This window comes from Physella acuta, unplaced genomic scaffold (genome assembly GCF_028476545.2).
Source record: "Physella acuta isolate Inbredline_101_S28 unplaced genomic scaffold, ASM2847654v3 ptg000621l, whole genome shotgun sequence".
NCBI lineage: Eukaryota > Metazoa > Mollusca > Gastropoda > Physidae > Physella > Physella acuta.
Window position 1 is genome coordinate 31,256 of NW_026732140.1, and position 27,859 is coordinate 59,114.

The window sequence follows — 27,859 nt, forward strand, 5'->3', positions numbered from 1 at the left end:
ACCCCATAGTGTGTATAGACCCCATTGAGCCAATGTGTATAGACCCCATAGTGTGTATAGACCCCATTGAGCCAGTGTGTATAGACCCCATAGTGTGTATAGACCCCAATGAGCCAGTGTGTATAGACCCCATTGAGCCAATGTGTATAGACCCCATAGTGTGTATAGACCCCATAGTGTGTATAGACCCCATTGAGCCAGTGTGTATAGACCCCATTGAGCCAGTGTGTATAGACCCCATAGTGTGTATAGACCCCATTGAGCCAGTGTGTATAGACCCCATTGAGCCAGTGTGTATAGACCCCATAGTGTGTATAGACCCCATTGAGCCAGTGTGTATAGACCCCATAGTGTGTATAGACCCCATTGAGCCAATGTGTATAGACCCCATTGAGCCAGTGTGTATAGACCCCATAGTGTGTATAGACCCCATAGTGTGTATAGACCCCATAGTGTGTATAGACCCCATTGAGCCAGTGTGTATAGACCCCATAGTGTGTATAGACCCCATAGTGTGTATAGACCCCATTGAGCCAATGTGTATAGACCCCATAGTGTGTATAGACCCCATTGAGCCAGTGTGTATAGACCCCATTGAGCCAGTGTGTATAGACCCCATAGTGTGTATAGACCCCATAGTGTGTATAGACCCCATTGAGCCAGTGTGTATAGACCCCATTGAGCCAGTGTGTATAGACCCCATAGTGTGTATAGACCCCAATGAGCCAGTGTGTATAGACCCCATTGAGCCAATGTGTATAGACCCCATAGTGTGTATAGACCCCATAGTGTGTATAGACCCCATAGTGTGTATAGACCCCATAGTGTGTATAGACCCCATAGTGTGTATAGACCCCATAGTGTGTATAGACCCCATAGTGTGTATAGACCCCATAGTGTGTATAGACCCCATAGTGTGTATAGACCCCAATGAGCCAGTGTGTATAGACCCCATAGTGTGTATAGACCCCATAGTGTGTATAGACCCCATAGTGTGTATAGACCCCATAGTGTGTATAGACCCCAATGAGCCAGTGTGTATAGACCCCATTGAGCCAATGTGTATAGACCCCATAGTGTGTATAGACCCCATAGTGTGTATAGACCCCATAGTGTGTATAGACCCCATTGAGCCAATGTGTATAGACCCCATTGAGCCAGTGTGTATAGACCCCATAGTGTGTATAGACCCCATAGTGTGTATAGACCCCATTGAGCCAATGTGTATAGACCCCATAGTGTGTATAGACCCCATTGAGCCAGTGTGTATAGACCCCATAGAGCCAGTGTGTATAGACCCCATTGAGCCAGTGTGTATAGACCCCATAGTGTGTATAGACCCCATAGTGTGTATAGACCCCATTGAGCCAATGTGTATAGACCCCATAGTGTGTATAGACCCCATAGTGTGTATAGACCCCATTGAGCCAATGTGTATAGACCCCATTGAGCCAGTGTGTATAGACCCCATAGTGTGTATAGACCCCATAGTGTGTATAGACCCCATAGTGTGTATAGACCCCATTGAGCCAATGTGTATAGACCCCATAGTGTGTATAGACCCCATTGAGCCAGTGTGTATAGACCCCATAGTGTGTATAGACCCCATAGTGTGTATAGACCCCATTGAGCCAATGTGTATAGACCCCATTGAGCCAATGTGTATAGACCCCATAGTGTGTATAGACCCCATTGAGCCAGTGTGCATATGAGCCCATACAGAAACACCAAGTTCATATATATAGAACATGTGAGGCACATACAGCTTAGTTTATAACATGAAATCATCTAAACAAAAAGCCCATGTGTAAAACCAGAGATGTTTATTAATGAATCAATTACTATGTACAGGTTTATAAACCCCTCAATACATGGGGCAGAGATGGTACTACATTCAACAAAGCTTCTAAAAAAAGCACTAACAAATAAGACACAACCTAAAACAAACTAGAAGGTAGTCAACATCACCAAAACAGTGGATACAACAGCACCAGCTACAGTCATCATTTACAACAATTTACACCTGTCAGTCAGGGGATTTACAGTGGATCAATTACATATTTCAACCCTGTACCTTAATGCTTGATTAAGCTAATTAATTTTTATCTTCAAATTATATCTTATCTATAGACATAGATATCTCTTTATTAAATAAGACCATCTAATCTATAAACACAGATCTGTTTATAAAAAGAGATACATCTAGTCTATAGACACAGATTTCTCTTTACTTAAGGAGACACCATCTTTTATCTAAAATATAGATATGAACTAGTTTGAAGCCTAATGTAGACTATCTCAACCCTGTTGTGACAGTGATGTGCCAGATTAAAGTCAGGTCAGCATTATAGTTCAGAATTTCTGACTCCATCAACTCAACACTGACTCCAACACTGACTCCATGACTTGCCAATTATTGGTTTAAATGCCACACAGTTTGTGAGTAGAACTGAATAAACCAGACATTTGAGATCCACTTTGTGTCTACAAAAAGCTGATGAACCTATATAAAGCACAAACAAAAAAAACACGCTAGCTGTTCCTAGGTACAAACTATAATCAACTAGTTCACAACTAGAATTTTGTAGGATATATTCAACAATTTTCATTATGCTGTAATTTTCAAATGGAACATGAATACTAAAGTTATAATTTAGAGCTTAAGAAAGCTCATAAAATACTGAGGGTTATAAATACTTCATTTTCTTTTATTGTGTAATTACAAATATTTAAGGACACAATACTGAAAAAAAGTGTTTGCACTATCTGGTTTTTAAAAATAGCAACACCCAAAACATAACCAGATATATCTCAAAGACAATTGGTGGTCAGATTAACCTTGACCCTTGTATACCTAAAATGACATTGAACTTTACTACCTAGAATGGTCTAGCCATGAAATTGCATGACCCTTAGATATCTTTTAAAAAGCCTTGAAGCTTTGAGACCTAAAATGGCCTTGACCCTTAGATACCTAAAATGAGAACAAACAATTTTAGTTTGATGAAGCTCCATGATTCAGAGTGAAATGAAATCATGAGTAGCAGGTTGGGGTATACTAGTCTATTGTTGGTGCACATGTCTGTGTACACACATCAACTGCTGGTGTACATAAGTCAATGTCTGTGTACATGAGTAAATATCATGTACAGAAGGAATTGAATGCCAAAAAAAAAGGAACAGATTGCCTAAAATAAAAGGAACAGATTGCCTAAAATAGAAACAAAGATGCACATATATTACAAGAGAAAAAAGTTCAGAAAATCGAAAACTCAATATTGAGTGTTCTCATGACGAAAACAAAATGCATAATCCCTTAACCATGTCAGCTAAAGGAGTGTTTAGGGACTAAGGGAAGTTGCCGACTAAATTATCTTAACCTCCTTCATTGCTACGTAAACAAGAAGGTAGGCTGGTTCTACTTATCTATTTGTATCATTCTCTTATCTAATTGTCGTTTTTGATTTTCTAAACAAAGTTTCTACATTCTGTATACAAAACTCAGCAGTCTTTGAATTATAACATGGCTGACGAAATTAGCTGCATTTTGGTATGCTGCTGGTTAATAAGAAATAAATATATCTTTTTTTCAAACAGCTAATTGTAAAAATACAACAGCAATACATTTAAAAAAGAAACGGGTGTAAAATAAATGCATAATAACTTCCCCTTAATAACCATCAAACCATCTGAAGGGAACACAATACAATGAGTATTCTATAGAAAAGTTGCATCATTATTACTGTTTGGTGCATATCTTTTTTTCTTGTCATTAATATGCAGGTTTCAGTAAATTAAAAAGTCATTCAAGTAAAATACAGGCTTCTGTAAATTAAAAAGTTGTACAATTAATAAACACATAAATTGCACAGTCAACTGAAGGCAGTATGCAGTATTTACAGCTAAATTCAATTACTATTTTAAAATAAAATATTAGATTTACATTCATAAATAATGTTCAATTAAAAATTATGCAGTTATGTTTTTATTAATGTATATTTAATTTTTAAAATAAATATTGTTTAGTAGGTAAAACATAGGTTAAAATCCCTACCCTATGTGTTTTTATTTTAATTTTTACATGTTTTTTTATTTTAACTTTTATATAACTCACTTCACAGATGTAGGATAGGCAAAATAAAATTTAACAGTGATTTATGGAATTAAAATTGTTTGAATTAAAGTGTCTTATTGCTTCAATGCTGATGGGGAATGAGATGAATGCTGTTAAAAAACTGGAAACCCACTCCACCAAATCTAAATTACTGATGATGAAAAATGATCCACATTATCTGGCATCAGAATCTTCCATTTATTCTCATTTAACTTAACCAAATACAGAACTGCACTTTGAGCAAACTTGCAATTGTTTGATATTTAGTTTTGAAGCTTCTTAAAACCTGCTACCCTCTAATGAAATGCTACTTTCTTCCTTTGCCTACTATTTACTTTCATGCTACTTGCTCTCACAAAATATGATGAATCAATGATACAAATGGTACAAATATGAAAATGTGACCTAAAGACTAGTTGAAGACTAGAAAAAAAATTTTTTAGATGGGAACTTGATTTAAAACCAATATGAAATTCTCAATAAATATTTTCTTTCCCAAGTTCTTGTGAGTTTGAATTAAGCTTTATGACAACACAAAAATTGTAACAGAAATTGACAGTAAAAAATTATAGCAGAAATGGACACCACCAAGTTGACAAGAATCCTTTCATCATAATGTTGACATGCATAAAAAAATTCGGGTTTTTTTTAGGTTTTGCAATCAAAGTAACCGTAAAAATAATAAAAATGATTCAGAATTTTAATATTTTTAGAATCAATGTTATAAAAGTTGCAAATCTAGAGAACTTTAAAATAAGTTATTGACTTTAAGGCTACATTTTTATTTATTTTCATCAAGCCTAAGTTATAACCAAATGTTTCACTTTCATAAGACAAACATTGATTGGCTGTACCGGATCTCAGTGATAGCTTTTTCTGACATTCCCATATTAGTTTACAAAATGTTGCTGATAAAGTTTTAAAATAAATTTATGCTATTTTAAACCACATGACCAAGTTCTGCCATTTTTGTTTACTTTTTGTATGCCAGCCTAACAAATAACGGATTTCTTCGTTTATGTCACCATTACCACATGAAAACCAAATTTCTTTTGCCTTTTTTTTTAAAATTGTGTTTTATTACCGAAAATACTAAACCATCAAATACATCGACTCTATTTTTAAAGTCAGACCAAATCCAAACAGTCAGGATTTTATAACCATATTAATTTTAGTTACACTGTGCATGATTTTTAAAAATATTTAATGGGCCTCTCTAATAACTTAGAGGCTTTCTTGGTAGGGTCCATTGTAGCAGACATTGACAGTACACTGTTGCAGAAATCGCCAGTACAATGTAGCAGAAATTGACAGTACAGTATAGCTGAAATTGACAGTACAGTGTAGGAGAAAAATTGACAATGGGAATACAGGGCCTTATGAGTGGCTACTTCATTTTCACATCAAAAATTCAAATAGTTTGCTAAAATTGAATATTGCTATGTAGTTTTTTGTAAGCACATATTTGGCACATATTTTCATAGCCCATATCATAAAACTCATTACATTTAAATAAAATATTAAGGATAATGAATATGTACAGAAATTACATACTAAACATTACATTTTTTTACATACAAATAATTTATTTTAAGATAAATCTGAATACTAATGTACTAAAAATCCATATTTGGTTCATATGTTTGATAATAAATAAATCCACAGACAGATACAGATCACCAAATAACCATTGTGATAGTTTAAAGACACAGAGCCAAATCAAGAAAAAAACCACAAGCTGTGGTAGAGTCGTCTAACTAAATTGTCATTTGAAGTTTCTCATGACTTATTGAGAAATCAGATAATATTAAACATCAGATTCTGACAACTATCCTCAGTAAGTCTGTGTAAGAACATCAGACTTGAACTAACCTCAGTAAGTCTATGTAAGAACATCAGACTTGAACTAACCTCAGTAAGTCTATGTAAGAACATCAAACTTGAACTAACCTCAGTAAGTCTATGTAAGAACATCAGACTTGAACTAACCTCAGTAAGTCTATGTAAGAACATCAGACTTGAACTATCCTCTGTAAGTCTATGTAAGAACATCAGACTTGAACTAACCTCAGTAAGTCTATGTAAGAACATCAGACTTGAACTAACCTCAGTAAGTCTATGTATCAGACTTGATCTATCCTCAGTAAGTCTATGTAAGAACATCAGACTTGAACTAACCTCAGTAAGTCTATGTATCAGACTTGATCTATCCTCAGTAAGTCTATGTAAGAACATCAGACTTGAACTAACCTCAGTAAGTCTATGTAAGAACATCAGACTTGAACTATCCTCAGTAAGTCTATGTAAGAACATCAGGTCCAATAATTCAACTTGAAGATAGTTTTACAATATGTTCTGGGCTTGCAGTTTTGATTACAAACATGCCAACTATCATGTTTAAGAAACTCACAAACTGGAAACTTCATCAAGCTGATGTATAAAATAAGTATTGACTAGTAAACACACAATCTGAATTGGTACACTTCAAACCATCAACCAATCAAATATCTCAACTGTTTACACTTCAAACCATCATTTAATAAAAATACAATTAAATTCTGATTTAAGTGTTAAATTCTATGAGCACTCGACTTTTTAAAACTATATTAAGTGACCAAAAATTTACAAAGCAGTTTCTGTACAGATCAAACCAAGCAACTACAAGTCAAGACCATTTCACATAAGTAACAAATCCATTATCTTTCTTATTAGGAAGCTAAGTATATAAATGATTTTATGATAACCAACCATTTGGTTCATCTGAGAATATATGCACAGATCAAAGTGCACTGCAACAATATGTACAACTTATTCCATCAGCTGACTGATGCATGAAACCAAAAAGCCAGTAACTTTTCTTCAACTTTCTTACATCATTTCATAAAACATGCTTCATTTCATGAATGGATTTCTACTGGTTTTTAGTAAACATACTTGATTTCATTAATGGATTTCTACTGGTTTTAGTAAACACTTCTATATTAGCTAAAAGTTTTTGATATTTAAATTCAAGTATAAAGAAAATAATGTAAGTCTAAATTATTTAATTAATGACTAATTTATAAGAATTTGATTTTGATCAAAAAAGTTTTTGTTTCCTTTAAATACTGAAAGCCCATTTAAAAAACTTGACACATTAACAATTTAGCAAGTTGATGGGTCATGTGATCACAGCCTTGACTCTACACCAGAACTGGTGGAGAAATCTTGAATACTGTTGTGACTGTCAGTGCTGTCACTGTCGTTATTACTGTGAGGGTTGTTGAAGGTGCCAGCTGCTTCTTGTAATCTCATTAGCATATTCACCTGGTGCATATTTTTAAATGAAATTAGGTCCTTAAAATAAAATGGCTTAATTAATCAATAAACTTATTTGAAAACAACAAGCTTTTATAGTTATGGAATAGAAGAAAAAAATGTCTTTAGCTATGAGAATTCACTATTGATGTAGCTATAAACTATAAACAATTTATGGTAACAATCTCTAAATATCAATACATTAAGTTTGGTCCTGTAAGTCCAAGATATGATATGTAGTAATAAATAAAATTTGCTGATACCACTTTAAATAACCAATACAAATAGCTGTACATAGGAAACATGGACCTACTTTTTTACTATAACATCTATTTCAATATAGATACAGATATAAAAAGTGTTGATAGACAAGAAAATAACTCTTACCAATGGATCTCCATCCTTACTGTCTGTGATGGGAGATTTACTTTTTCCAGACAAGTTGGATGGAGACATGGGCGCCTGTTGCTCATAGCCTAAGTCGTCTGCTCGAATGTGCATCAGGCTGTTGCCTGAACCTCTGTTAGGCCAGGGGTAGGTTTCCAGGACCCAGTCAGTGGGGTCCTCCCACGCACTCCTGCAGCCATACACCTGGTGATATAAGATACAGGTAGATAAGATACATCTGGTGATAAAAGATACAGGTAGATAAGATACACCTGGTGATATAAGACAGGTAGATAAGATACACCTGGTGATATAAGATACAGGTAGATAAGATACATCTGGTGATATAAGATACAGGTAGATAAGATACACCTGGTGATATAAGATACAGGTAGATAAGATACACCTGGTGATATAAGATACAGGTAGATAAGATACACCTGGTGATATAAGACAGGTAGATAAGATACACCTGGTGATATAAGATACAGGTAGATAAGATACATCTGGTGATATAAGATACAGGTAGATAAGATACACCTGGTGATATAAGACAGGTAGATAAGATACACCTGGTGATATAAGATACAGGTAGATAAGATACACCTGGTGATATAAGACAGGTAGATAAGATACACCTGGTGATATAAGATACAGGTAGATAAGATACATCTGGTGATATAAGATACAGGTAGATAAGATACACCTGGTGATATAAGACAGGTAGATAAGATACACCTGGTGATATAAGATACAGGTAGATAAGATACACCTGGTGATATAAGATACAGGTAGATAAGATACATCTGGTGATATAAGATACAGGTAGATAAGATACACCTGGTGATATAAGATACAGGTAGATAAGATACACCTGGTGATATAAGATACAGGTAGATAAGATACACCTGGTGATATAAGATACAGGTAGATAAGATACACCTGGTGATATAAGATACAGGTAGATAAGATACACCTGGTGATATAAGATACAGGTAGATAAGATACACCTGGTGATATAAGATACAGGTAGATAAGATACATCTGGTGATATAAGATACAGGTAGATAAGATACACCTGGTGATATAAGATATAGGTAGATAAGATACATCTGGTGATATAAGATACAGGTAGATAAGATACATCTGGTGATATAAGATACAGGTAGATAAGATACACCTGGTGATATAAGATACAGGTAGATAAGATACACCTGGTGATATAAGATACAGGTAGATAAGATACACCTGGTGATATAAGATACAGGTAGATAAGATACACCTGGTGATATAAGATACAGGTAGATAAGATACACCTGGTGATATAAGATACAGGTAGATAAGATACATCTGGTGATATAAGATACAGGTAGATAAGATACACCTGGTGATATAAGATACAGGTAGATAAGATACACCTGGTGATATAAGATACAGGTAGATAAGATACACCTGGTGATATAAGATACAGGTAGATAAAAGATAGATCTGGTGATATAAGATACAGGTAGATAAGATACATCTGGTGATATAAGATACAGGTAGATAAGATACATCTGGTGATACAGGATACAGGTAGATAAGATACATCTGGTGATATAAGATACAGGTAGATAACATACACCTGGTGATATAAGATACAGGTAGATAAGATACACCTGGTGATACAAGGTATAGGTAGATATGATACATCTGGTGATACAGGATAAAGGTAGATAAGATACATCTGGTGATATAAGATACAGGTAGATAAAAGATAGATCTGGTGATATAAGATACAGGTAGATAAGATACATCTGGTGATATAAGATACAGGTAGATAAGATACATCTGGTGATACAGGATACAGGTAGATAAGATACATCTGGTGATATAAGATACAGGTAGATAACATACACCTGGTGATATAAGATACAGGTAGATAAGATACACCTGGTGATACAAGGTATAGGTAGATAAGATACATCTGGTGATACAGGATACAGGTAGATAAGATACATCTGGTGATATAAGATACAGGTAGATAAGATACATCTGGTGATATAAGATACAGGTAGATAAGATACACCTGGTGATATAAGATACAGGTAGATAAGATACACCTGGTGATAAAAGATACAGGTAGATAAGATACACCTGGTGATACAAGGTATAGGTAGATAAGATACATCTGGTGATATAAGATACAGGTAGATAAGATACATCTGGTGATACAAGATACAGGTAGATAAGATACATCTGGTGATATAAGATACAGGTAGATAACATACACCTGGTGATATAAGATACAGGTAGATAAGATACACCTGGTGATACAAGGTATAGGTAGATAAGATACATCTGGTGATACAGGATACAGGTAGATAAGATACATCTGGTGATATAAGATACAGGTAGATAAGATACATCTGGTGATATAAGATACAGGTAGATAAGATACACCTGGTGATATAAGATACAGGTAGATAAGATACAACTGGTGATAAAAGATACAGGTAGATAAGATACACCTGGTGATACAAGGTATAGGTAGATAAGATACATCTGGTGATATAAGATACAGGTAGATAAGATACATCTGGTGATACAAGATACAGGTAGATAAGATACATCTGGTGATATAAGATACAGGTAGATAAGATACATCTGGTGATATAAGATACAGGTAGATAACATACATCTGGTGATACAAGATACAGGTAGATAAGATACATCTAGTGATACAAGGTACAGGTAGATAAGATACATCTGGTGATACAAGTTTCAGGTACATAACATATATCTGGTGATACAAGCTAGTGATACATCCACTAGGACACCCCACCCAACTGTAAACCCCACTGACCTGTAAACCCTCCCTTACAGTCTCCACCAACGTGTAGTTCCAGAGGTCAGTGAACCAAACTTGAGAACCACTGATGTCCATGGGACAAGACATAAAAAGTCGAGGTCCTACAAGTAGAAAACAAAAAATACCAAGTCAATACATTTCTACATAATTAATTGTATGACTTCTTTTGGAATAAATTTTAAAAAATGTCAGATGTTAGTAACCCACCAATAGTGACATCTGCTGAGCTGTGTGACTCTAAAGCTTTGTTTAGATGTGCCCAAACTTTAGGGATCCAATCAACCACCCGGTTTAAATCATTGTTTCGTATTCCTGTCCTGATCTCAGATTCAACTAATTTACGTCGAAGAAATCTTCCCAGGAATCCTTTAACTTCCATATGGTTGGCACAGAGGACAAACCTGTTGTTGAAACAACTAGCATGAATAACTGGGATTATACACGTTCATGGAATGATTTAAATCATATAACTGTGGAATTATTGAGGTTGTTCAACATTAAGGAAAGAATAGGAACATTTCAATGTGGACAAGTGAAATAAATGGCCAATGAAGTGATATAAACAAAATCATAAATGACGAACTGACCTAAAGTTATGATGCAGCTGCAAGTTTGTTGTAGAACACGAAGACTGACTCATTGTTCCAATGATGTATGGGCTGAAAATATAGTTGGTTACAGTTTGGTTGATGTAGGGGCTGAAAATATAGTTTGGTTACAGTTTGGTTGATGTATGGGCTGAAAATATAGTTTGGTTACAGTTTGGTTGATGTATGGGCTGAAAATATAGTTTGGTTACAGTTTGGTTGATGTATGGGCTGAAAATATAGTTTGGTTACAGTTTGGTTGATGTATGGGCTGAAAATATAGTTTGGTTACAGTTTGGTTGATGTATGGGCTGAAAATATAGTTTGGTTACAGTTTGGTTGATGTATGGGCTGAAAATATAGTTTGGTTACAGTTTGGTTGATGTATGGGCTGAAAATATAGTTCGGTTACAGTTTGGTTGGTGTATGGGCAGAGAATATGAGCAGCTTACTTTTTGGCTATGTAGTTATTGGAGCAAATGTAAATATTTTGAATAAAGTTTTCTTTTTCAAAAGGCAAACTAAATCAAGGATAGATCAAACTGATGGTCAAAATTTTATACAACTGTGCCAACACTTTGACAGCATTATTAATAAAAAAAAAAGGTGCCTAACACTTATTTCTTTATACAATGTTCATACTACGTATTTTAATAAGTAAAATTCACCTATCACTTTCATCATCAAACATAAAATGTGCCTAGCACTTTTATCATCAAAGATAACATTTCCTAACACTTTTATTATCAAACCTAACATTTGCCTACCACTTTTATCATCAAACAAAATGTGCCTACCACTTTTGATACTTGACACTGAGGAAACCATTGAAAACATCAGCCAATGAGGTCACATGGTGCAGATTGTCCAATATAATTGCTGAGGGTAAAGCGTGGACGTTTGTGTTTTCACACTGGTCAGCTATGTTGGCCAGATATTGCCTGAGTTCTTTAGCTGACTTGTGGTCTACATTAAAAGTTGCCACAGACCCAGCGGTTAACTCCCTTCCTGACCTGAAAGTGTTAATGTGTTTCATAATGACCTTTTTTTGCAAAAAATCTTTAAAAGCTGGTAATTAATCAATCAAGGGAAAAAAACAGTCTCATTTTTCTCTAGTTTAATTAAGCATCAAATTAAATTACAAAGCAAATGTAAGCATAAAATGTTCAAACATATTTTAAAATCACTTGATTGAGAACCTCTCAAACCCTATCAGACCATGTTGCTGTTGATATCATTTTATGCTTTCAAATTCTCATTAGCCATCTTAGCTCATTTGTATGAATTTTCCTCATTTTTATATTTATTTTAAGCAACATAAATGTAAATTTACTTTTATGCCACTTTTCATTTTAGGATTTTTTAATAGCTTTTAATCAGGCAATATGTTATTTATTAACAAAGCCCGGAGTATTTAGCAGTCTTATATCCTTTTTTTTCTGTTATTTATTAAAACTACAACCATTTATTGCTTGTGTCAGCCAAAAAATAACATGTGCTGACCTCAACACCACGTGTTCCGCTAACTTTTGTGCCAGCCATACAATAAAATGTGCTGACCTCAACACCACGTGTTCCGCTAACTTTTGTGTCAGCCATACAATAAAATGTGCTGACCTCAACACCACGTGTTCCGCTAACTTTTGTGTCAGCCATACAATAAAATGTGCTGACCTCAACACCACGTGTTCCGCTAACTTTTGTGTCAGCCATACAATAAAATGTGCTGACCTCAACACCACGTGTTCCGCTAACTTTTGTGTCAGCCATACAATAAAATGTGCTGACCTCAACACCACGTGTTCCGCTAACTTTTGTGTCAGCCATACAATAAAATGTGCTGACCTCAACACCACGTGTTCCGCTAACTTTTGTGTCAGCCATACAATAAAATGTGCTGACCTCAACACCACGTGTTCCGCTAACTTTTGTGTCAGCCATACAATAAAATGTGCTGACCTCAACACCACGTGTTCCGCTAACTTTTGTGTCAGCCATACAATAAAATGTGCTGACCTCAACACCACGTGTTCCGCTAACTTTTGTGTCAGCCATACAATAAAATGTGCTGACCTCAACACCACGTGTTCCGCTAACTTTTGTGTCAGCCATACAATAAAATGTGCTGACCTCAACACCACGTGTTCCGCTAACTTTTGTGTCAGCCATACAATAAAATGTGCTGACCTCAACACCACGTGTTCCGCTAACTTTTGTGCCAGCCATACAATAAAATGTGCTGACCTCAACACCACGTGTTCCGCTAACTTTTGTGTCAGCCATACAATAAAATGTGCTGACCTCAACACCACGTGTTCCGCTAACTTTTGTGCCAGGTATGTCTTGCCAGTTCCACTGGGTCCACACAGAATAATGCGACGGTGCTCCAGTAACAGGGAGACATAGCGCTGCACTATTGTCTTGGGGATCATTGTCTCAAACGCTAGTGAATCCACACACGACTGTTTGGTGCCTGGGAAAATGGTGAATTTCTTTTTTATAAAATGATGAGCAACATAAAATAAAAGTTCCAATGTATAAGATGCCAGAGTAGCAGCTGATTAATGAGAAAATCAAACTAGGTAGCCAGAGTTCAATGGTGAGAAAATCAAACTAGGTAGCCAGAGTTCAATGGTGAGAGAATCAAAGCTAGGTAGCCAGAGTTCAATGGTGCGAGAATCAAAGCTAGGTAGCCAGAGTTCAATGGTGAGAGAATCAAAGCTAGGTAGCCAGAGTTCAATGATGAGAGAATCAAAGCTAGGTAGGTAGAAGAGCAGCTCAATGATGAGAATAAAAAACAAGTTCTCACCTTTCAAACAAATTTCTATCTGTGTTGTATCACCAACCAAATAGCCAATGGGCAGTAACTCTGGCAGCTCTGAGTCCTTGGTTCTGGTTATTTCTCCCACTATGTAAGAGTAAACACTCTCAGCACTGAGACCAAGATTTGTCACAGGGTCCACACGTAGAACATATTCCTGATAACAAAATATTACAACATAATAACTACATAGTAACATGACATCTTTCCTAGGTAACCAATTAGTGTATGCCTATCATATCAGTTACATGAAATAATCAGATTATTTATCAGTTATTTATTTTAGATAACTTTCAAATTTAAAATAATAATGTTTTCTATTTTCTTTTTTTCAAATATTGTCAAAGTAAAAATTGATTACTCAAAGTTTAAAATATTTTTTAAAAACCTTATAATATAGATCTAAGAGTTGATTGGGACATCTACCAACAGGCTCAAACACAGAGACAATAGCAGCCTAGATATACTAAGACTGACCTTAAATATTTTCCTGATCACATTGTCTAACATATCCCAACTTAGACAATGGCAGCCTAGATATACCAAGACTGACCTTAAATATTTTCCTGATCACATTGTCTAATATATCCCAACTTAGACAATGAAAACCTACATATACCAAGACTGACCTTAAATATTTTCCTGATCACATTGTCTAATATATCCCAACTTAGACAATGAAAGCCTACATATACCAAGACTGACCTTAAATATTTTCCTGATCACATTGTCTAATATATCCCATTTGGTCTTGCCACTCACTGACAGTGTGCCGATTAGGATTTCCACTGGTTTCTGGTGATGGTAGAAAATTAATTACGGGTTGTCCATAAATTACGTTACTCATAAGGGGGAGTCCGTAATTTTTTGATAGTGTGTAGTGAGGCGGAGGTGGGGGGGGGGGGGGGTTCAGATGGTGGGATGTCACAATTTTGCATTATAAAAAAGTAATGTTAGAAAACTAATTTAGCTGTTATTTAGCATTTTAGAAAACTGTTTTAATAAATTGTAATAGAAATTCATTAAAATATTGTATTTTGACAGAGTTCAGGCAAGATTTTAGAAAAATATCGAAATTTTAAAAAAATTCAACCACAATTTTGAGGGGAGTTGTAGGCTGAGGTGTGATGTCATTTTAGAGGGAGGGGGGTCTGGTTTTTTTGTGACGATGTGTGACTGAAGGGAGGGAGGAGGTAAAAATCGTCAGAAACATCCGACTTCATTTATGGAGGATCCCTTAAAAAACAACACTTAAATTTAATTTTAAAACCAAAAAGACTATACTTGTATTATAAAAATACTGAGCCATTAATTTAATAGAACATATTTCTCTTACATCTAAGCCTGTCCTAGTTGGATCTGGATTTGAACCCAAGACCACAGATATTGTCACTCTCTTCCCATCCCGATCATTGGCAGCAGTCTCAGCAAGTAGCATATCTTTGTGAAACAAAACATCATTAGCAACAGTCTCAGCAAGTAGCATATCTTTGTGAAACAAAACATCATTAGCAACAACAAACATGTTTACATTGGTGTAACAAATCAGGAAATCAAAACATACAAACAACTTCCAAATAAAAAATAAAGCAAAATAAAGTTATATTGACCATCAAATTACTTTTTTTAGAGATTTACACTTGATAGTTAAATGATTGAATTAAAAGTCTGACAGATAAATACAGAAAATTGAGACAAGAACAGGAAATAAGGATCTTAGAGATGACCAAAAAAATACAGAGCATTTACAAGTTTTTTTCTAGAAGTTAATCGTTAGTTAATAACAGCAGATGTTATCAATCATTTAATTAATTAATCAAACTAATTAATTTCCTAATGTAAGATCTGTCTTACCTAGACTGCTGTGATCTGTCATGCTAAACGAGCGATCTAACGAGTCAGTACTTGTTCTTGTGTGATGTGGTGACATGGATCCGTGTGATAATGTTCTAGATGACTGGGAGGTGGACATCATCTTGTGGAGCCTGTCATTGTCAGCTTTCAAGGCACTCATTTCATTCTGGCAAACAAATGTAAACAAACATAAATATTCAAGTATGTTTTCAAATTTAAATCTTTTACCTCATTGATCATTTTATTCTTTTCATTGTTTATTTCAATCATTCTGAAAAAATTCTTCCAATCATAAACTATAATAAAACAATTGAAAGCAACTTTACACATTGATGCAAGAGCTTACCATCAAGATATCTTACCTTCATCTAACAAATGTTGGTCATACAAATGTTGAAATGGGTCAAGGTCATACAAATAATGATATGGGTCAAGGTCTTACCTTCATCTTGGTCATAGTTTCTCTGAGTTGCTCCAGCTGGTGGGCGGAGCTAAGAGCTTCAAGTCGTATGTCTGTCAACTTCATGTCTTTGTCCCTCAGTGCTTGCTTCAGGGCATTGACGTCATTGTCACACAGACTGACAAATGGGGAGGGGGGGGGGGGTCATTTAGTTGATTTTTATTATATGCTCAAATTGGTCTATTTTAAATAAAATTGTAATAAATATAGTTTTATTAAGTAAGTTAGTTGATATAGACCTAAACTTTAATAAATTTTGTCTATGAAACTGAAGAATTAGCACCATCTATAAATCAATTTATTGCGAATAGCACTAAATAAGATGTTAACATTGTATAAAGGGCAATAAATGTGTCTCTTTTTTAATAATCTTTCCAAAAAAAGATATTTTAAAACTAGATTGACATCAATATATATAGTGAACTCACGCGCCAGAAGAGTGTGACCCTTTCATTGATGGAGCCCCCATGTGTCCAAGTTGCATGAGTGGAGAGTTGGGGGCCGAGGCATTAGACCTCAGGCTGTGGGAGTCTGGTTCAACATCAGACAGTGAGCCTGTCTTGCCTTTCTTTCTGGAGAAAGCTTTACTGAAGGAGCTTCTCAACTATTGGAGAAATAAGTTTGTTTAAACAGTTCATCAAGAGACGAAGGCAGATAATTTTTAAACAGTTCCTCAAGGGAGGAAGGAAGACCATTTTTAAACAGTTCAAGCTGTGATATATTTGTATCCAGAAGTTTCTACTTCAACTAAAACTACCTTGACAAACATATATAGATCTACTAGTCAACCATGTACTGAGGCAAGAATTGTAACACTGTTAAGGTAAGAATTTGACCAATTAAACCTACCCATCCTTTCTTCTTTGCCTGCTTGGCCAGTCGTTTGTTGGCCTCACTGTCTGTGTGTGCTGACTGCTGGCTGGTCATGCTGCATGCGCTGGACAAGCTGTTGATGCTGGACACACTGTCTGAGGACATCTGGCGGGCTATTCTGGCATCACCTGCACAAACAGGTATTTCACTTATCTCTTTGTATTATTGAGAGCCTCAACTCTACTATTTGTTTGAACTAATCTATTATTTGTTTATACTAATCTACTTTGTGTTTATGCTAATCCTGCTATTTGTTTATACTAATCTACTTTTTGTTTATACTAATCTACTTTTTGTTTATACTAATTTAATATTTATTCATACTAATCTACTATTTTACTATTTGTTTATACTAATCCCACTATTTGCTTATACTAATCACACTAATTGCCTATATTAATCCCACTATTTGTTTATACTATAGCTACCTATTTGTAGGTCTTTCATGGCAGGTGATGTATGTCTTCTTGTAGCAGTTGGGCTAATGACAGGCTCCTGTAATGTCATTTTGCTCTGACGTTTAAGAGCTTCTATTGTCATCCTAAGCTCATTGAGCTCGGTGTCCTGAGGAGTTTCAGACAAAGTTATCAAACACGGATGTCAATTTTCAATACAAATAATTTCTGATCACACAAAAAACTGTGACATTACAAAATATCACAGAAAAATATCTCAATGACAAAATATTTGAGACATATCTCAGGATAAGAAATATCTCAAAGACAAACATTTTTTATGTGATAGATCTACTTTGAGATTAAACATTAAAAAAATTAGGTTTTAATGGTGTGTGTAAATGTTGATTTGAGTTATAAAAGAAACTGAATTAACGCAGACCAAAAGTGCTTATCACGTTTCAACTAGAAAAGTAAAAAAAAGATATATATATCTTAAGCAAGTTTTCCAGGGAGCATAAGATATTTTTTTTTTCCTTTTACTGCAAGCTTTGAAAAAAAATATTTGCATGAAATCTGATCTGTAGTTCAGGCTATGCTACAACTTGCACCAGAAATTTTTTTATGATTCATATCTATAGCAGCTCTCTCCATAACTGCTCCTTTCTCTAACAGTTCCCTCTATAACAGTTTCTTCTATTAGTTCCTTCTATAACAGTTCCCTCTATAACAGTTCCCTCTATAATAGTTCCCTCTATAACAGTTTCCTCTATTATTCCATCAGTCTATAACAATTTCCTCTATAACAGTTTCCTCTATAACAGTTCCCTTTATTAGTTCCCTCAGTCTATAACAGTTCCCTCATTAAAACTGAATATTTTTAAAAAAATTATTTTTACAGGGCTACAACACACTTCTCAACCTGACACATCAACAACATATCAACAACACATCATTTCTACACAATTTATAATTCCATCACTTTACATTTAATTTTAATATTTTGAGTTCTTTTAAATCATTTTATAAACAATCCCTTTTTGCATTAGATTTTCTTGATGTAACTGCCAAAAATAGAACTAATGCCTGCTTAAGAAGTAACAGATTTTCAAATTTTTCAAATACAAATGGAAGTGCAACAAAATCTAACAGAATTTTTTTAAACAGATTAAATCTTTACAGGTCTAGAAATTGTGTAGACATTTTATCATTAATATAATAAATGTAACTGTCAAGCAATGTGTAAGATAAAGCTTGCTAGATTTTTAAAATAACATAAATCAGAAAGTTTGGAATGCTGAATACTGTGAGGGTTTTAAAAAACTTCACTGGCTATCAAAGCGGGCTAAGCTTGTGCTTTATCCTATGGGGGATTTTTGTTGTTTTTCTAACCAACTCCTGGAGCTGGACTTGGGCATGTAAGACAAGAGTATTGTGTAACACAGACATGACTGACAAGACAGACATTTTAAAATAGTTTACACAATTTTGTGGAGTTTTTTTTTTTAAATATTGGACAAAAACCAGACATTTTGTTAATATTATATTTCAAATCTGCTGTTTAGTTTTTGAGATAAATAACTTGGTAGCATATGTTGAGTTTTCAAGTATAAAGCAGGTTGCATGTTGCCTATGACAGTAAGCCATTTACATTTCAAAAAGTGTCAAAAAACTAAATTGCAATAATATTTTCAAAAGGTTGCAAAAGTTCAACATAAATAGTGCACAAGAACCTTTACTTTTTTTACACATATTTAACATAATCGGAAAGAAAAAAAATGAATGGAAGATGAATTTCTCACTAAATGTCTAAGGGAACTTACAGGCAGACTTGCTTTATGCTCAGCATTGGAAGTCAGTGACTGCAGCCTGGCTGTCATACTGGACAGTGACTGCTCAAATGCTGACACCACATGAGCCTGAAAGTAAACAAACATTGAACAGTCAGTCAGATGATAATAAAGGGAGGCAACCATGTTAGGTTAATAAAGGGAAACAACCATGATAGTCAATCAAGGGAAACAACCATGATAGTCAATAGAGTGGCAACCAAGCTTATTAGGCTGACAGGATGGCATGTTTAAACTATCAGCCCACTTCAAGTTTTGTTGAGAGAAGATCTATTTCTAATCCAACTTGATGCATTCTTTTTATATCCCTGGAACACTTGTACAAAATAAAACAACTGCATCTGTGCACCACACTAGCATAAAGCCACCAATACAAATACATTATGTACCTGGTTTAGCCATCACATAGTAGTAGATATAGACCTAGAAAGGGCCATCTAATGGTGTTAGATGTACTAGTACTGGATGTGGGCCATCTAATTGCATTTTATGTGGGCCATCCAATGGTGTTAGATTTGGGCCATCAAATGGTATTTTATGTGGACCATCGAATGATATTTTATGTGGGCCATCTAATGGTGTTAGATTTGGGCCATCGAATGATATTTTATGTGGGCCATCAAATGATATTTTATGTGGGCCATCTAATGTGTTAAGATTTGGGCCATCAAATGGTATTTTATGTGGGCCATCTAATGGTATTTTATGTGGGCCATTTAATGGTGTAACAAGTGGTGCTAGTCTTGAGACTGGAATGTTTTCCCACTAAACAAAGGGAAGCTACTGATATGTCTAATGAAGTGGCACAACACGGGAGCACCTCAAGTGTGAAGCTCTGCCCTTGTTTGCCGACTCTAGGATTACGTTTGTGTGAAAGGGAATCCGGAGTTGCCTCTCTTTATTGTCTTACACAATTTCTCCCTTTCATCGACAGGTTATTTTTTCTTTTGTCCGAATTTTTCTTTCTCCGCTTTACAAGGTACACCAACTCACCGGGGTAACAAGGACCAACATCAATGGAGCGGGTTGGCCCTCCACTAACTAGAGTTGGCCTTCCACTAACTAGAGTTGGCCCTCCACTAACTAGAGTTGGCCCTCCACTAACTAGAGTTGGCCCTCCACTAACTAGAGTTGGCCTTCCACTAACTAGAGTTGGCCCTCCACTAACTAGAGTTGGCCCTCCACTAACTAGAGTTGGCCCTCCACTAACTAGAGTTGGCCCTCCACTAACTAGAGTTGGCCCTCCACTAGCTAGAGTTGGCCCTCCACTAACTAGAGTTGGCCCTCCACTAACTAGAGTTGGCCCTCCACTAACTAGAGTTTGCCCTCCACTAACTAGAGTTGGCCCTCCACTAACTAGAGTTGGCCTTCCACTAACTAGAGTTGGCCTTCCACTAACTAGAGTTGGCCCTCCACTAACTAGAGTTGGCCCTCCACTAACTAGAGTTGGCCCTCCACTAACTAGAGTTGGCCCTCCACTAACTAGGGTTGGCCCAAAATTAACTAGAGTTGGCCCTCCACACTAGAGGTGGCCCTCCACTAACTAGAGTTGGCCCTCCACTAACTAGAGTTGGCCCTCCACTAACTAGAGTTTGCCCTCCACTAACTAGAGTTGGCCCTCCACTAACTAGAGTTGGCCTTCCACTAACTAGAGTTGGCCCTCCACTAACTAGAGTTGGCCCTCCACACTAGAGTTGGCCCAAAATTAACTAGAGTTGGCCCTCCACTAACTAGGGTTGGCCCAAAATTAACTAGAGTTGGCCCTCCACTAACTAGGGTTGGCCCAAAATTAACTAGAGTTGGCCCTCCACACTAGAGTTTGCCCTCCACACTAGAGTTTGCCCTCCACACTAGAGTTGGCCCTCCACTAACTAGAGTTGGCCCTCCACTAACTAGAGTTGGCCCTCCACTAACTAGAGTTTGCCCTCCACACTAGAGTTTGCCCTCCACACTAGAGTTGGCCCTCCACTAACTAGAGTTGGCCCTCCACTAACTAGAGTTGGCCCTCCACACTAGAGTTGGCCCTCCACTAACTAGAGTTGGCCCTCCACTAACTAGAGTTGGCCCTCCACTAACTAGAGTTGGCCCTCCACTAACTAGAGTTGGCCTTCCACTAACTAGAGTTGGCCCTCCACACTAGAGTTGGCCCTCCACTAACTAGGGTTGGCCCAAAATTAACTAGAGTTGGCCCTCCACACTAGAGTTTGCCCTCCACACTAGAGTTGGCCCTCCACACTAGAGTTGGCCCTCCACACTAGAGTTGGCCCTCCACACTAGAGTTGGCCCTCCACACTAGAGTTGGCCCTCCACACTAGAGTTGGCCCTCCACACTAGAGTTGGCCCTCCACTAACTAGAGTTGGCCCTCCACACTAGAGTTGGCCCTCCACACTAGAGTTGGCCCTCCACTAACTAGAGTTGGCCCTCCACACTAGAGTTGGCCCTCCACTAACTAGAGTTGGCCCTCCACACTAGAGTTGGCCCTCCACACTAGAGTTGGCCCTCCACACTAGAGTTGGCCCTCCACACTAGAGTTGGCCCTCCACACTAGAGTTGGCCCTCCACACTAGAGTTGGCCCTCCACTAACTAGAGTTGGCCCTCCACACTAGAGTTGGCCCTCCACACTAGAGTTGGCCCTCCACTAACTAGAGTTGGCCCTCCACACTAGAGTTGGCCCTCCACTAACTAGAGTTGGCCCTCCACACTAGAGTTGGCCCTCCACACTAGAGTTGGCCCTCCACACTAGAGTTGGCCCTCCACACTAGAGTTGGCCCTCCACACTAGAGTTGGCCCTCCACACTAGAGTTGGCCCTCCACACTAGAGTTGGCCCTCCACACTAGAGTTGGCCCTCCACTAACTAGAGTTGGCCCTCCACTAACTAGAGTTGGCCCTCCACTAACTAGAGTTGGCCCTCCACACTAGAGTTGGCCCTCCACACTAGAGTTGGCCCTCCCCTAACCGGAGTTGGCCCTCCACACTAGAGTTGGCCCTCCACACTAGAGTTGGCCCTCCACACTAGAGTTGGCCCTCCACCCTAGAGTTGGCCCTCCACACTAGAGTTGGCCCTCCCCTAACCGGAGTTGGCCCTCCACACTAGAGTTGGCCCTCCACACTAGAGTTGGCCCTCCACACTAGAGTTGGCCCTCCACACTAGAGTTGGCCCTCCACCCTAGAGTTGGCCCTCCACACTAGAGTTAGCCCTCCACACTAGAGTTGGCCCTCCCCTAACCGGAGTTGGGCCTCCACTGGATGAAGTTGGCCCTCCATTAACTACATTTGGCCCATAAGTGACTGGACTATAAAAACTTGGAACGAAGAATGAGATTAAAGTTGGGGCCATTTATTTACACAGACCTGGAGTACTTAAGTGCCGGTTCTACAAGGCAAGTTCTGCGCCTCGATAATAGATACAGCGGTAAGAAGCAGGACACAGCTTCCCTTCTACAGCTGCTAAAAGCAGGAAGCTGTTTACTCCTTATCTTCACATTTACTAGCATCAGAAAGTTACTGCTGCAAGAAACAGTAAGCTGTTTACCGGATCTCTTGTAAAGCTGCTAGCAGCATGAAAGCTGTTTAGTGCCACTCCTACCCTAGTGCTACAGCTGTTTAGTGCCACTCCTACCCTAGTGCTACAGCTGTTTAGTGCCACTCCTACCCTAGTGCTACAGCTGTTTAGTGCCACTCCCATCCTAGTGTTGCCACCCCCACCCTAGTGTTGCCACCCCTACCCTAGTGTTGCCACCCCTACCCTAGTGCTACAGCTGTTTAGTGCCACCCCTACCCTAGTGTTGCCACACCTACCCTAGTGTTGCCACCCCTACCCTAGTGCTACAGCTGTTTAGTGCCACCCCCACCCTAGTGTTGCCACCCCTACCCTAGTGTTGCCACCCCTACCCTAGTGTTGCCACACCTACCCTAGTGTTGCCACCCCTACCCTAGTGTTGCCACCCCTACCCTAGTGTTGCCACCCCCACCCTAGTGTTGCCACACCTACCCTAGTGTTGCCACCCCTACCCTAGTGTTGCCACCCCTACCCTAGTGTTGCCACCCCTACCCTAGTGTTGCCACTCCTACCCAAGTGCTACAGCTGTTTAGTGCCACACCTACCCTAGTGTTGCCACCCCTACCCTAGTGTTGCCACCCCTACCCTAGTGTTGCCACCCCTACCCTAGTGTTGCCACCCCTACCCTAGTGTTGCCACCCCTACCCTAGTGTTGCCACCCCTACCCTAGTGTTGCCACCCCTACCCTAGTGTTGCCACCCCTACCCTAGTGTTGCCACTCCTACCCTAGTGCTACAGCTGTTTAGTGCCACTCCTACCCTAGTGTTGCCACACCTACCCTAGTGTTGCCACACCTACCCTAGTGTTGCCACCCCTACCCTAGTGTTGCCACCCCTACCCTAGTGTTGCCACCCCTACCCTTGTGCTACAGCTGTTTAGTGCCACCCCTACCCTAGTGTTGCCACTCCTACCCTAGTGTTGCCACCCCTACCCTAGTGTTGCCACCCCTACCCTAGTGTTGCCACCCCTACCCTTGTGCTACAGCTGTTTAGTGCCACCCCTACCCTAGTGTTGCCACTCCTACCCTAGTGTTGCCACACCTACCCTAGTGTTGCCACACCTACCCTAGTGTTGCCACCCCTACCCTAGTGTTGCCACTCCTACCCTAGTGTTGCCACCCCTACCCTAGTGTTGCCACTCCTACCCAAGTGCTACAGAGATTTTGTCAAGCCAGCATGAACCACAGGGGATGTGGAAGCCGCCCTTATCAATCGATAATTCAATGAGCGCTACAGAGCTAGAGCCGTGACTCATGCTGCACATAGATAAAAACTTTACCTACACTGCCCGAGTACATCTTAAGTTACTTCATCTATCTAAGAACATTTTGACGATTTTTTATTGCACGTATTTTTAGCAACAATTTTTCAGACCATGTTTTTCGAAACTGTAATTCATACCTTTAAAAAGTAAACGGCAGTTGTTGTTTTAAATCCTGCAATATTTTTGTTTCTAGAAATGTGTATGTGACCAGACTAATAAAATATTTATGATGGCAGTCTAGTCAGACCTGCCAGCCTTATCCCCCCCCCCCACACACACACACATTTCATTCATCCACCCTACCCCCAATGTAGCCTCTACTTTTTTCTCTCTGAACGCACAGCATCAACAACATAACATACATCGTACATCAACAACATAACATACATCATACATCAACAACATAACATACATCATACATCAACAACATAACATACATCATACATCAACAAAATAACATACATTATACATCAACAACATAACATACATTATTCATCAACAACATATCATACATCAACAACATATCATACATCAACAACATAACATACATCATACATCAACAACATAACATACATCATACATCAACAACATAACATACATCATACATCAACAAAATAACATACATTATACATCAACAACATAACATACATTATTCATCAACAACATAACGTACTATTCAATAGAACATCGACAACATAACATACATTTCAAAATATAAGAAACATTTCAAAACATCAAGAACATAGAAAACATATCAAACTTGATGAACATCAGAAACATCAACCAAAGTGGGGATGGGTTAGAACAAGATGTAAATTATAAAATAAGTCGGACTATATCCCAAAGTTTAAGGTTAGGTCTGCCACTGGTTTCATGATGGCCTTGGTGGGATAATGTAGAGATAATAACAATGTGATACTTGAGATAACGATGTGATAACTTAAGATAACGATGTGATAACTTGAGATAACGATGTGATAACTTAAGATAACAAAGTGATAACTTGAGATGACGATGTGATAACGATGTGATAACTTGTGATAACGATGTGATAACTTGATATAACGATGTGATAACTTAAGATAACGATGTGATAACTTGAGATAACGATGTGATAACTTGAGATAACGATGTGATAACTTAAGATAACGATGTGATAACTTGAGATAACGATGTGATAACTTGAGATGACGATGTGATAACTTGAGATAACAATGTGATAACTTGAGAGAACGATGTGATAACGATGTGATAACTTAAGATAACGATGTGATAACTTAAGATAACACTGTGATAACTTGAGATAACGATGTGATAACTTGAGATAACGATGTGATAACTTGAGATAACAATGTGATAACTTGAGAAGGAATGTGATAACTTGAGATTTATAGTTGCTACAGTTTTTACTCTTTTGCATAACTTGATATAACGATGTGATAACTTGAGATGACGATGTGATAACGATGTGATAACTTAAGATAACAATGTGATAACTTAAGATAACAATGTGATAACTTAAGATAACAAAGTGATAACTTGAGATAACGATGTGATAACGATGTGATAACTTGAGATAACAATGTGATAACTTGAGATAACGATGTGAAAACGATGTGATAACTTGAGATGACGATGTGATAACTTGAGATGACGATGTGATAACAATGTGATAACTTGAGATAACGATGTGATAACGATGTGATAACTTGAGATGACGATGTGATAACTTGTGATAACGATGTGATAACTTGAGATGACGATGTGATAACGATGTGATAACTTAAGATAACAATGTGATAACTTAAGATAACAATGTGATAACTTAAGATAACAAAGTGATAACTTGAGATAACGATGTGATAACGATGCGATAACTTAAGATAACAAAGTGATAACTTGAGATAACGATGTGATAACGATGTGATAACTTGAGATGACGATGTGATAACTTGAGATGACGATGTGATAACTTGAGATGACGATGTGATAACAATGTGATAACTTGAGATGACGATGTGATAACTTGAGATAACAATGTGATAACTTGAGATAACGATGTGATAACGATGTGATAACTTGAGATGACGATGTGATAACTTGAGATGACGATGTGATAACTTGAGATGACGATGTGATAACAATGTGATAACTTGAGATGACGGTGTGATAACTTGAGATAACGATGTGATAACTTGAGATGACGATGTGATAACTTGAGATGACGATGTGATAACAATGTGATAACTTGAGATAACGATGTGATAACGATGTGATAACTTGAGATAACGATGTGATAACTTGAGATGACGATGTGATAACTTGAGATGACGATGTGATAACAATGTGATAACTTGAGATGACGATGTGATAACTTGAGATAACAATGTGATAACTTGAGATAACGATGTGATAACGATGTGATAACTTGAGATGACGATGTGATAACTTGAGATGACGATGTGATAACTTGAGATGACGATGTGATAACAATGTGATAACTTGAGATGACGGTGTGATAACTTGAGATAACGATGTGATAACTTGAGATGACGATGTGATAACTTGAGATGACGATGTGATAACAATGTGATAACTTGAGATAACGATGTGATAACGATGTGATAACTTGAGATGACGATGTGATAACTTGAGATGACGATGTGATAACAATGTGATAACTTGAGATAACGATGTGATAACGATGTGATAACTTGAGATGACGATGTGATAACTTGAGATGACGATGTGATAACTTGAGATAACGATGTGATAACTTGAGATAACGATGTAATAACTTGAGATAACGATGTGATAACTTGAGATAACAATGTGATAACTTGAGATAACAATGTGATAACTTGAGATAACAATGTGATAACTTGAGAGAACGATGTGATAACTTAAGATAACGATGTGATAACTTGAGATAACGATGTGATAACTTGAGATAACGATGTGATAACGATGTGATAACTTGAGATAACGATGTGATAACGATGTGATAACTTGAGATGACGATGTGATAACTTGAGATGACGATGTGATAACTTAAGATAACGATGTGATAACTTGACGAGATAACGATGTGATAACTTGAGATAACGATGTGATAACTTGAGATGACGATGTGATAACAATGTGATAACTTGAGATAACGATGTGATAACGATGTGATAACTTGAGATGACGATGTGATAACTTGAGATGACGATGTGATAACAATGTGATAACTTGAGATAACGATGTGATAACGATGTGATAACTTGAGATGACGATGTGATAACTTGAGATGACGATGTGATAACTTGAGATGACGATGTGATAACTTGAGATAACAATGTGATAACTTAAGATAACAAAGTGATAACTTGAGAAAACGATGTGATAACTTAAGATAACAAAGTGATAACTTGAGATAACGATGTGATAACTTGAGATAACAATGTGATAACTTAAGATAAGAAAGTGATAACTTTAGATGACGATGTGATAACTTGACGAGATAACGATGTGATAACTTGAGATAACGATGTGATAACTTG

General features: G+C 37.4%; 2 protein-coding genes across 7 annotated transcripts in view; one reads left to right on the forward strand and one right to left on the reverse strand.

The window, feature by feature from the left end:
* The first annotated feature begins 32 nt into the window (after positions 1 to 32).
* LOC131948027 (keratin-associated protein 16-1-like) lies at positions 33 to 1,712 on the forward strand. Its single transcript, XM_059309491.1, has one exon. It carries the CDS (start codon positions 33 to 35, stop codon positions 1,710 to 1,712), a length of 1,680 nt encoding a protein of 559 aa, XP_059165474.1.
* A 925-nt stretch (positions 1,713 to 2,637) lies between these two features.
* Positions 2,638 to 27,859, reverse strand: part of LOC131948028 (neuron navigator 3) — a 142,373-nt gene continuing 117,151 nt past the window's right edge. For all 6 annotated transcript variants that reach the window (XM_059309495.1, XM_059309493.1, XM_059309497.1 and 3 more), the window contains 16 exons: positions 19,463 to 19,558; positions 17,673 to 17,808; positions 17,221 to 17,372; positions 16,800 to 16,975; positions 16,354 to 16,489; positions 15,912 to 16,077; positions 15,394 to 15,497; positions 14,763 to 14,852; positions 14,046 to 14,214; positions 13,538 to 13,709; positions 12,034 to 12,249; positions 11,237 to 11,308; positions 10,857 to 11,050; positions 10,644 to 10,750; positions 7,799 to 8,002; positions 2,638 to 7,420 (listed from right to left, as the gene is read on the reverse strand). In XM_059309495.1, the coding sequence (XP_059165478.1) occupies positions 7,283 to 7,420; positions 7,799 to 8,002; positions 10,644 to 10,750; positions 10,857 to 11,050; positions 11,237 to 11,308; positions 12,034 to 12,249; positions 13,538 to 13,709; positions 14,046 to 14,214; positions 14,763 to 14,852; positions 15,394 to 15,497; positions 15,912 to 16,077; positions 16,354 to 16,489; positions 16,800 to 16,975; positions 17,221 to 17,372; positions 17,673 to 17,808; positions 19,463 to 19,558 (2,328 nt within the window). In that variant the 3' untranslated portion in view covers positions 2,638 to 7,282. The remainder of the gene's footprint in view (positions 7,421 to 7,798; positions 8,003 to 10,643; positions 10,751 to 10,856; positions 11,051 to 11,236; positions 11,309 to 12,033; positions 12,250 to 13,537; positions 13,710 to 14,045; positions 14,215 to 14,762; positions 14,853 to 15,393; positions 15,498 to 15,911; positions 16,078 to 16,353; positions 16,490 to 16,799; positions 16,976 to 17,220; positions 17,373 to 17,672; positions 17,809 to 19,462; positions 19,559 to 27,859) is intronic.